Raw genomic sequence first — 11448 nt, 5'->3', positions numbered from 1 at the left:
GATTTAAAATCTTTTAATTTCAAATGCAGCCAATCATAGCGAGCTTCAGGAAGTATTACGGTTTTCTGGTGGTCATATCTTTCTTTTTGACTATTCCAAAGGACAAGTGGATCTTTACCAGTGAAATATTTAGTCTTTAATCCCTCATGGAGGTGATGGCAAAGAAATATTATAGCTTTGGCATTATCTTGACTAGATGTTTCATTTTCTTCATTTATAATTTCACCAAGGCCTTTTGCATCTAAATGTACTTCAGTATCTAACATCTAGGATAATAGTTCTTTCCAGTAATATCAAGAGCCAAAAATTCAAGTTTTATAAGGTTCGACATTAATGATACAACTACAATGTAAATTTAATATAAATATAAGTAGTCTCTTAACAAACTTTCAAGCAAACATAAGTAATCCCTTAACAAAACTTTCAAGCATAACATAACAAAACAGTATTCAGATAATTACAACAATTTAGTCACAAAATAAATTATAAGTAAATTTGCCTATGTTAGAAGTTTTAACAAATTACCGGGTTAGTAGAACTACAAGTAATTTTATCATAATGGACATCATGATAAATGTATTACATACCTTGATCCAAACTAATGAAAATTGCAAAGCTCTTGGATTAATTTAAGCACTTGTGTTGATAACGTATTATGAAATAATAATAATAATAATAATAATAATAATGCAAAGAACGCAATAATAATAGATGAGAATAAGGAGGATTTCTATTGCATTTCTCTTCATTTTCATCATCATTCCAAGTAGTATACTCCTACATATATATATATATATATATATAGGAGATTAGACTCTCATTTCATAATACATAAATAGGAAAAAGGTTACAAGGAGTTGAAATGTGAAAAGTTAAAGAAAGATAAAAAGTGAAAGATTGAATATCCACTTAATAGCATTCATAACAATATATGTAATTCCGATCTTCTAAAGAGAAGTTTGTTACACTAGAAATATATAAGATGAACGTAGGTTCTTCACAAGCTCCTTTACTGTCATGCAGAATTCCATATCCATCTGCAAAAAAAATATGAATATCATTGAAGAAAAAATAGGTAAAAAGACCTTTTCAGTCCCTCTGAATATTGGTATTGAGTAAATTGATCCCTCTAAAAAAATCAAAGTAATTTAATCCCTTTCAGTTTCAAAAGTGAGCAAATAAGGATAATTAATCACAACATTAATGTTTTCCATCAATTTTACATAATTTTAATTGATATAATAACAAATTTATTCCTCAAAATTTACACATCTTATCAATTTGGTCATGATTTAAGAAATTTAACCCACAACATTTGTGTAATGTATAAATGATGAGGCTAAATTTGTTGAACTTTTTAGAATCAAAATCAGATTGACAAAATATTTAAATATCGAGGGTTAAATTTGTTATTATACTATTCAAAATTATAACAATTGAGAAATGACATAACACCTTGATTAATTGTCCTTAATTGCTCACTTTTAGAATTGAAAGAGATTAAATTGGTCCGATTTTTTGAGAATGACCAATTTGCTGAATATTGAAATTGAGAGGGATTGTAGAGGTATTTTTACCAAAAATTTACATTAATGGTTTCCTATATATATATACTGGAATCAAAGTACCTGAGCAACAATGGTGATATGAGCACAACTCCCAAATGTCATTACGTTGCTGTTGATGACTGTTAGGTTAAATTTCTCGATTGAAGAAATGATTTTCTCAGGAAACCCTTTCCTTTTCTCACAATGAATACTTATGAGAACACTTTGGTCACAAAACCTTGCTTCGATTTCTGGTAATGGCTCATCAAATGGGGCACAAATTTCATCCCAGCTTGAAAGTTCATCATTAATGTCACCCAAGAGCTGGTATTTCTTCACAAAAACCACAGATTCAATTGATTTCTGCCTGGCCTGCTCTTCAAGTGTCTTCACTTTCTCTTGCAATTGTTTCATATACTTTATAGCATCTCCAAGCACTGTTGCCTTATCCATCTGCCAATATAAAGTCTCATTGATCTATATAACTAAACTGCACTTACACTATACATACATACATACATACATACATACATACATACATACATACATACATATACCTTCTTTAAGCCAGGAACTAAAGCAGATAAAGCTATGAACTTCTCACTGAGCTTTTCTCTTCGTTTCCTTTCAGCCATGATATGATCTTTTGATTGAGAAATTCTATTGTTAGTGTCATGGTAACCTTTAACCAAAAAATTTTGGTTACCAAAAGGGTTATAATTGGAACTGGGAAAAGGGAGAGTGTGTGGTGAAAAAGAAGATTGAATATCAGTTAAAATATGGGTTCTGCATGAATTGCGGCCGTTGGTGATTTTAAGCTGTTTTTGAGGTCTATCAATGGTGGCAGGCCTAGAAGATGAAGCTTCGTAGTGCTGCGAATTGTCTCCAAAAGAAGCTGATACTGGGACTGGAACTGGGAGGACGCTGAGTTCATCAATACGCCATTGGTTGAATATGTTAGGATTCTCCATTAAACCCTGTGTGGATTTTGAGATTTTTAATTTAATGGCATAAAGAAGTTCCATAATAAGGAAAAAAAGGTTTACCATTTCAGGCAACTCTCCAATTGGTGGAATCTCCATTGAAGAAAGATGTTGTTCTTGTATATTCTGACATGGAAAAGACATTGAAAGATAACAATGCATATGACAATTCAACACAAAAATGTAGACTGATTAAACAATTAAACTAGTTCAAGGATTAAAAAGCAAAATGAAACCAGAAAAGGAAAGAATTCTCATGAACAGATCCACAAAAATGTTGGTGTTGACTAATTTTTTTCTCACCTTAAATGATTGTTAAAGCTTTTCTAATGTCAACAAACTTTTAGGGCTTTACCATTTTTATATAGTCCAAGTCACTTGGGACTGGGTGTCTCGTGGGTAAATCATTATCTATAGATATTAAAATTTAACCTCTATACTTAGAAAGGGTTAAATTTGCTTGCTAGTCCCTGTAATTCTATAGATATTGAAATTTAACCTCTATACTTAAAAAGCTAAAAAAATTCAACCCTACTACTTTTTTTCAATTTAAAGATTCTAGTCCAACCATTATCTCGTTGGTATTTAATGCCAAATTTTGTCAACTTAATATGTTTATTTTCCATCAATTATATTCCATGTCATATTAGGATATAGCATAATGAACATGTCAAATTAACAAATTTTGATGGAAAATACTAACAATGTTAATGATTGAATTGGGATTTTTAAATCAGAAAAGTAATAAAATTTAATTTTCAACTTTTTAAGTATAAGAACTAAATCTCAAATTTTATCAAAGTACAGAGACTAACAACTCATTTTGACCAAAAAATACTTGTGGCAAGCAATAACATTCTTCACCTAGCTTGTCCAAACTCGAAAGTCTAGTCAATATTTATAAGGAATTGAACAAAAATATTAAGTTCGAAAAATAATCTTGAAATTTATAATTAAGGCTCAAGCCAATTCCACCTAATGAAAATTCAATAGAAAAACTAACATATTTTATTAAGGGTAAACTACACCATTAGACATTAAACTATAGGTAAATTATCGTTTTCGTCATTTAACTAAAAAAGTTACAATTTGGTCACTGTACTATTCAAAAGTTTTCATTTAAGTCACCCAAGTTGTTAAAAGATTAAAATTGATGCTATATGGCTTTCTCTGTTCACACTGCATACACCAATCGGAAGCTCTCTTTCCCCTTCTCTTTTAAAGTTCAATTTTTTTCATGAAACATCTTTGGACGTTACAAATCCGATAACCAAAATTCAAACAGCTTTTTTCTCTAAACTCTAACACTGACTATTAGATCCACTTGGATCTAAGGTATGTTCTTCTCATCGATGGATACTAATCTAATGTACCGATCATCAAATCATCGTTTAAAGCTCGCTGGTGGAACTTTAAAAAAAAAAAAAAACTTTTGAATAGTTCAATGACCTAAATGAAAACTTGCGAATAGTTCAATGACCAAATTGTAACTTACCCATAATTTAATGACTAAAAATTTAATTTATCTTTTTATTCAAAATAGTATAAGCATGTAATTTATCTTGAATTAAATATTTATAAATATAAAAAAACTTGATTAAAATTTAAAAAATATCTGGGCCTCACCAAGGTAGGCAGTTTATTTGGTTTCTCCTTAAACAACGACTCTTAACAAATTCTAAAAAGGTTCGAAGGGGTATTATGCAGGATGAGTCTTGCTATCTTTGTGGTCATATTACTGAGGATATTTTACATGTCCTTAGGAATCGCTCCTATGCAAAGGAAATTTGGCATCAAGTCATTCCTCCCAATCATATTAGGCGTTTCTTTGCTGGTAATATTTCAAATTGGCTGATTTCGAATTTACAGGTCAATAAGGCCAATAACTTGAGTGATTCAGACTGGACCTGTTTCTTTGGGATAATTTTGTGGCACATTTGGAAAAATCGCAACTTGTACATCTTTCAAGGAAAAGCAATGAATTCGAAGGAAGTCATCAGAGTTTTGTATTGCTGGGCGAAACATTTCACTTCTATTCACAACAAAGCATTGAAGATTAATACGTGGTTAATTTAAACAAATAATATAAAAAAATTTAAATATTGAAATACGCTGTCAATAGGATTATTTACCAAACTAGTATGTTTTTTTGGGTGGAGCCTTTCTCATAGGCGCCACCACCTTTTTTTATATTTTTTTTACTTTTAAAAAAATATTATTATTTTATTTTTAAAAAATATTTATATATATACCAGGACAAAATACGGGTTAAAAATACCCGCACGTGTGACGCCACTTGAACTGGCGGCACTAGTCACACCTGCCAAGTAGGTGGCATTGGAGTGACCAGTCCCCTCACCCCTGCACGTCACTTGCCCGGCGTCTCAACCTTCTCCTGCCCCTATGCACAACACACTGCCAAGTCAATGTTTAGTCCCTTCAAAAGGGAAAAAAAAAATTGAAATGGGGACCTTATAAGCATGGTCCCCCAAGATGAAGCACCGGTGTGTCGGGAAGAAAAGAGAGGAAGGAGAAGAAAAAAAGAAGAAGAAGAAAGAAAAAAAAAGTAATGTATTATTTTAGTAAATAATTTTGTTTTTAATTTAAAGAGTTTAATTAAGATGTTATGAAATTTTTTGTCATTAATTATTATTTATAAATTGTTTATGTTTAGTGTTTAAGGTTTTGGTTTAATTTTTTTATGAATGTAACTTTTTTATAATTGTTTTAAAATTAATTTGTTAGTAATTTAGGATTATGTTATAAATTGTTGTGCTTAGTTTAGTATTTGGTGCTTTTTATTAATGTGAAATTATTTTGTTAAATAATTTATTAGTAATTTATTATAAATTGTTGTGTTTTGTGAGTTTTAGTAATGTAAATTTTAAAAAAATAATTTTATAGTTAATTTTGCTAGTAGTATATGATTAGGTTACAAATTGTTAGTGTTTTGTGCTTTTTTATTTTTAGTAATGTAATTTCTTCTTAAAAATGTTACATATATTTATTTTGTTAGTAATTTATGGGATTAGGTTATAAATTGTTAGTGTTTAGTTTAGGGTTTTGTGATTTTTTAGTAATGTAATTTTTTTTAAAAAATTATAGTTATTTTGTTAGTAATTTATGATTAGGTTATATAAATTGTTAGTGTTTAGTTTAGTATTTTGTGATTTTTTGGTAATTTAATTTTTTAAAAATAATTTTATAATTATTTTGTTAATAATTTATGATTAAGTTATATAAATTGTTAATGTTTAGTTTAGTGTTTTGTGATTTTTTATGTAATTTGTATATAATGTAATTTTATTTTTTTATTTATTTGAAAATTTTATTGATTTATTAAAATGTTGATTAAATTTGTTGTTATATAATTTTATAGGTTATTTGAAAGAAACTAATCAAGTATGTTTCTATTTCTATTTTTATTTTTTTAATTGTATGTTTTTTATGTTTAGATAGTTTATATTTATTTTAATTATATTATTATTGTAAACTAACATAATTTTTTTATTTTAGGTAAATTATGGGAAATTATGAGATATTTACCGTGTTTTTCTGCTTTCTAAAATTCAAATTATTTATTGTATTTTTGCAACAAATTAAATGAATTCATTTTTTTTATCGCAGATTTGCAACAAATGGGTTCTTTGATTAATAATAATAATCAAATATCAAGTATTATTAATGAGATGGTAATGAAATTTTTATTTGACACTCATGTTATTTGTAGAATTAAATTATATTGTATTAACTATTTTGCTAATTTAATAATGTCAGGGCCCGTACCGCGCATTAAGGGGTTGTGTTAATAGTTTAGGGTTTCTTCAAGATGAACTCCTAATGCCATACTTGGAGTTAGTTGGGTTTGGATCAGCGGCATTGATCTGGACCTTTGATCTGTGATACAACTTGATTTCCGCTTTAGTCGAGCGATAGTGTTCGAAGACCCACACATTTCATTTACCGTGCGGGGAGTAAACCATCACTCTAAAGAATGTTGCACTGCAGCTCGGGCTCCCCATCGACGAGAATGTAGTCATGGGCGTAATTCCTATCTCTAGGTCGGCTACCCTTTGCTGACTTACTTGGACGCTAGCCAAGTGAGGGAAATTTTACGTGTAACAGCCTAATTTTCAGTGGTATCAGGAATAGAGATTTGAGATCACTAAATCCGATGGGTGAGTTGAAAATTTAATAAATTAATACCTATGAGTCAAATGTGAATATAAAAGCATTTTTGAATTAGTGAATTTGGTGATTTAAAAGAATTAATTAGGTAAATTGGGTCGAGAATGAGGTATCAAGACCTCAACTTCATAAATCGAGCCATAAATATTTTTAGAAATATTTATGGAGTGTTGGTGAGGTAGTAATAAAATTTAGTCAGAAAATTTTGACGTTTGGGTGGTTAATTAAATAAAAAGGACTAAATTGAAAAGGGTGTAAAAGTTGCTAAAAGGATTAAATAGCTCAATTGTCAAATGAGGAAGGACGTAAAGTGAAAATAAGCCCAAAGGAGATATTTTGGACGGCAATAGCTGAGAAAAATCAGGAAATGGGTGAAATAAGTGTAAAATTGGAAAATTGACAAAATTGGCTAAATAAAAATGGGACTAAATTGGAATATCTAGAATTCTCTTCATTTCTCTTCATATTCATCAGCTGAAAAACAGTCATGGAGGAGGGTTCAAGCTGGTTTTCATACTCTAGCTTCATGTAAGTTTAATTCTTGCTTTCTCCTTGAAATTTTTATGTTTTTGGACTTTTACAATTGGGTCCAACTTACTATTTCATTAGTTTTTGATTCCATGTCTAATTTTTGAAGTTGTTATGGATGAGTGTTGGAAGTATATGATTATTTGGCATGGAATTAGAGCTTTAAATTTTTTATATTCTGATTTTATTGAAAGAATTGAATAGAAAGTGAATGTTTGGGACCTAATTGTAAAAGAGTTTGAAGTTAGAGTTTTATGTGGAAATTATGAATTTCAATAGTTATGAAATAACTTATAATGTGTAGAAAAAGTATTAATTTATAAAATTATCTTAATTGATGGGTTAATTGAGCAAGGACTGAATTGTATGAATTGTGAAATTTGGGGTAAAATGGAAATCAATATTTTGCACTAAAACTGTTTTGGGAAGCAGCAGTAGTTTAACTTTGAAAAATCACCAAAAATTTTAGAAATCGAATTAGAGGATGAATAAAATATGAAATTAAATCTTATTGAGTCTAGTTTCTTATAAAAGAAATTATGTAAGCAATGGAATTGTAAATCATGAGATACAATAGCTTTTTTGAGACAAGGTCAGAATGATTTCGGGTTCCCCTGTTCTGAATTTAGAAAATCATCAAAAATTGGATAAAAATAATTAGAGGCTTAAATTTATATGTTTAGAATTCTGAATGAGTCTATTTTCAATAGAAACAAACGAGGACATCATTCGAATCTTGTACAAGAGATAATTAATTTTTAGTGAAGAAGCGTCGGAACTGTCAGACGGCAGAACAGGGGAGACTTCAATGAATAAACTGTATTAATTGGACCAACCAAAAATTATGAAATTTTTATGGTAAGAAGAAATATGAGTCTAGTTTCTGAGAAAATTTATGGATGTTAATTTGGAGTTCTTTAACTCAAGATAAAAATAATTTAGTGACTATGACACAGATGGACAGCTTGAATATTCACATAAGTAGATAGTGAAAATTATGGATAATGTTACCTACAAGTGTGTTGTTTATACTAAGGATGTGGATGGAGAGGAGGAGGAGGAAAATATACAAAAATATATGAATGACTCGTGTATAAATTGATCACATGCCCGATTATAATCGATAAGTGTTGGATTAGAAATGATATAATGTTTTATTTGGTATATTTATTATGAAATTATGATTATCGTTATAATACAAAAATTGAACTTGTGAGTTTATATGGCTAAATTTTAGTGATTATTTGTTAATTTTATGAATTTCATGATGTGTTATTTCATATGTATTGATGATAAAATCGTGAATAATGTAAAAGCATGAAAATTGAATAAATGATCAAATTGAGCATTTCAGTTCAGTGACAAGATGAATTGAAGGAAAAGACCATGGTTGGACCATGGCAACAAGTGATAAGTGATAGCTTCGGCTACACTTATCTGATTAAGGAAAAGTGAAAGTGATAAGTGATAGATTCGGCTATACTTATCTGATCAATGACAAATGACAAGTGAAAAGTGGTAGCTTCAGCTACCTGATCAGTGAAAAGTGGTAGCTTCACACCGATCGATGAAAAGTGGTAGTTCCGGCTACGATCGGTGAAAATGGTAGTTCCGCTACCGATCGATGAATAGTGGTAGCTTCGCTACAAGTACAAGTGACAAGTGACAAGTGATTTCTGTATAAGACCATATCTGGGATATGGCATCGGTGTGATATATGCTACTATATAAGACCATATCTGGGATATGGCATCAGTGAGATATGTGATTCGTGTAAGACCATAGCTGGGCTATGGCATCGATATATGAATATGTGTAAGACCATAGCTGGGCTATGCCATCATTATGTGAAGATGTGTAAGACCATAGTTGAACTATGGCATCGAGAAAACGAAATACTCAATTTCATAAGACGTTTACTAATTTGACAAAGTTTGGTAAGTGCTACATGGAATTATGTGATACAAGGAAGTACGAGTTGATAAGATACGAGTATAGAACTTGGTTGATAAATGAATTCATTTGTGATTATATAATTGTTCATCTTGAATGTACTGTCCATATGTATTGATAATTAAAATGTTTTAATAAATAAAATTCCGATATGGAATAAATTGAACACGAGACAAATAATTATGAATTTGAACTCGGAATTCATGAAAATGACGGTTATTGATATATGGAGACATGAGACATTGATATATGAATATGGAAAATGTTTGATAAATGTGTTTATTCATAACTATAGAATTATATACCTCATGTGTACTATTTACATAAAGATGATATTTCAAATACTTTGGTTATTTAAGCTTAAATATGAAATAGTCTGAAATCAAGATAAGTTGTTATGAAAATATATTTAGATTACAGAGATATGGCTGATATATGTTGTATGATTACATAACGTGAAATTGTGTATATATATGAGAAATGGAATGAGAATTAAGCCCATACACGTTTCTTGTTATTTATATGAAGTGTACGACTGAAAAGGGTGATGAAGTTATAAACAGAGAGTTACACGGGTTGAAAACACGAGCGTGTGACTTTCCAAAGTGTGAAAATTTTTTAAGTGTTGTAAAAGTTTCATATGTTTACGGTTTGGTCCCGAACCACCCTGAATGTATGTTTTGGGCCCTGTAGGCTCATATAAGGGACGTTAAACATATGTATGAAAGTTTTTAATTTAGAAAAAATTTTATGGCTGATTTTTTTACATGATTGATCATATTAAGTTTGGTAATGCCTCGTACCTTATTCTAGGTTCAGAATACGGGTAGGGGGTGTTACATTACGAGTTTGAAGTTTTCATGGCTAAAGGCCAGTTTTGAGCATTTGCCAAGTATTTCCAGTGAATGGGAGGTGATGCATGCTGTTCGAGCTTATATTATGCACCTTATAGGGGGTGTACTCATGTCAGATGCAAACGGAAATAGGGTCCACTTGATGTACTTAACCCTATTACCTAATTTGCATAACACCCGTTTATGTAATAACTTTTTTTGTCATTTCAATTATTAATTTTAGGGGTTTTTTACAATTTAAATAATAAAATTTTTATTATTTACGTAAAAACGTTAATTAATTCAACAAAAATATAAACACAACAAGCTTTAGACTAACTTTCTAATTCAAATTAGATTAATTGCAACAAATTTTAGATTCAATCCTATCTACGTGTAGTCAATGTAATTAATAAGGCTTAAACAACATCTCAATTCCTACCCAATCGCGATGATTATCCAATATGGTAGTTTTAGAGCGGGCATTTACTCTGATTATAACGGGCTAATCTTGTAACGCCCCAATTTTCGGGAATTTGTAAATGTTGGCATAGGTTTAATTATGTTAGTGGGCCTCTAGAAGGCCCAAGCTTAAGATAGAACCCGGCAATTTTAGTTAATTTTTTTTCCATAAGAAAAAGGGGGTGAAATTATGAAATAGAACCTATGTGAAAATGTTTGAAAATGCTATAGGCTAAATTGAAGTGGCCAAATAAATAGGAGTGCAAAATAGGAGGATTTGCATGACAAACCTCCCATTTTACATGAAGTGGCCAGCCATCATGTTGTTGTAGACAATATGAGCACTTGATATCCATAATTCATGGTACAAATTGATAATGGGTTAGGTAAATGTTCCATGATAATGGATTAGGTAAATATTCCATGATAATGGGTTAGGTAAATGTTCCATGATAATGGTTTAGGTAAATGTTCCAAGATGGGAATTTCATGTCTTTTGTATTAAAGAATTAAATGGATGAAATATGAAATTTTATTAAAAAAAAAGGGTGAAAAGAACAAAGTTTTGTCCATCTTTGTTCATCATAGCCTAAAGTTAGAGAAGAGAAAGGAGAGGAGAAAGCTCTCGAATGTTCGATCACTTGGGGAAGAAAAATTGAAGGTAAGTTCATGGTAGTTTGCTTTTATTTTGAGGTTCATGAGTTCTTGATTCTACCTTAACTCTTGAAGCATATTTTGGTTTTTAGTTGTGTTGTGAGCATTTAGTCATGAATTAAAATGAAGGAAATGGTTGTTGTTTCATGTTCTTTTGATGAAAAATGGAATATAGGTGAAGTTGAGCCAAACAAATGAGCATGCATGTGCCTTAGATGCTAAGGGGAAAAATCGGCTAACATGTGCTTTAAAATGATGAAATGCAGATTATACTTAAGTAAAATCATAGATATGTGATGA

The 11448-nt window shown here is 30.2% G+C and overlaps 1 protein-coding gene across 1 annotated transcript; it reads right to left on the bottom strand.

Annotated features, from left to right (window-relative positions):
- Positions 1–812: 812 nt before the first annotated feature.
- Positions 813–2867, bottom strand: LOC128291513 (transcription factor bHLH25-like). The gene is made up of 5 exons (XM_053026607.1): positions 2834–2867; positions 2594–2656; positions 2105–2524; positions 1629–2000; positions 813–1037 (listed from the first exon to the last, which is right to left on the bottom strand). Exons 2-5 carry the CDS (start codon positions 2627–2629, stop codon positions 963–965), a joined length of 903 nt encoding a protein of 300 aa, XP_052882567.1. The 5' UTR covers positions 2630–2656; positions 2834–2867; the 3' UTR covers positions 813–962.
- Between the last annotated feature and the right edge of the window lie 8581 nt (positions 2868–11448).

The sequence above is a fragment of the Gossypium arboreum genome, chromosome 4, assembly GCF_025698485.1.
Source record: "Gossypium arboreum isolate Shixiya-1 chromosome 4, ASM2569848v2, whole genome shotgun sequence".
Classification (NCBI taxonomy): Eukaryota; Viridiplantae; Streptophyta; class Magnoliopsida; order Malvales; family Malvaceae; genus Gossypium; species Gossypium arboreum.
The sequence above is the reverse complement of the archived record's forward strand: the minus strand, read 5'-3'. Positions and strand labels throughout refer to the sequence as shown.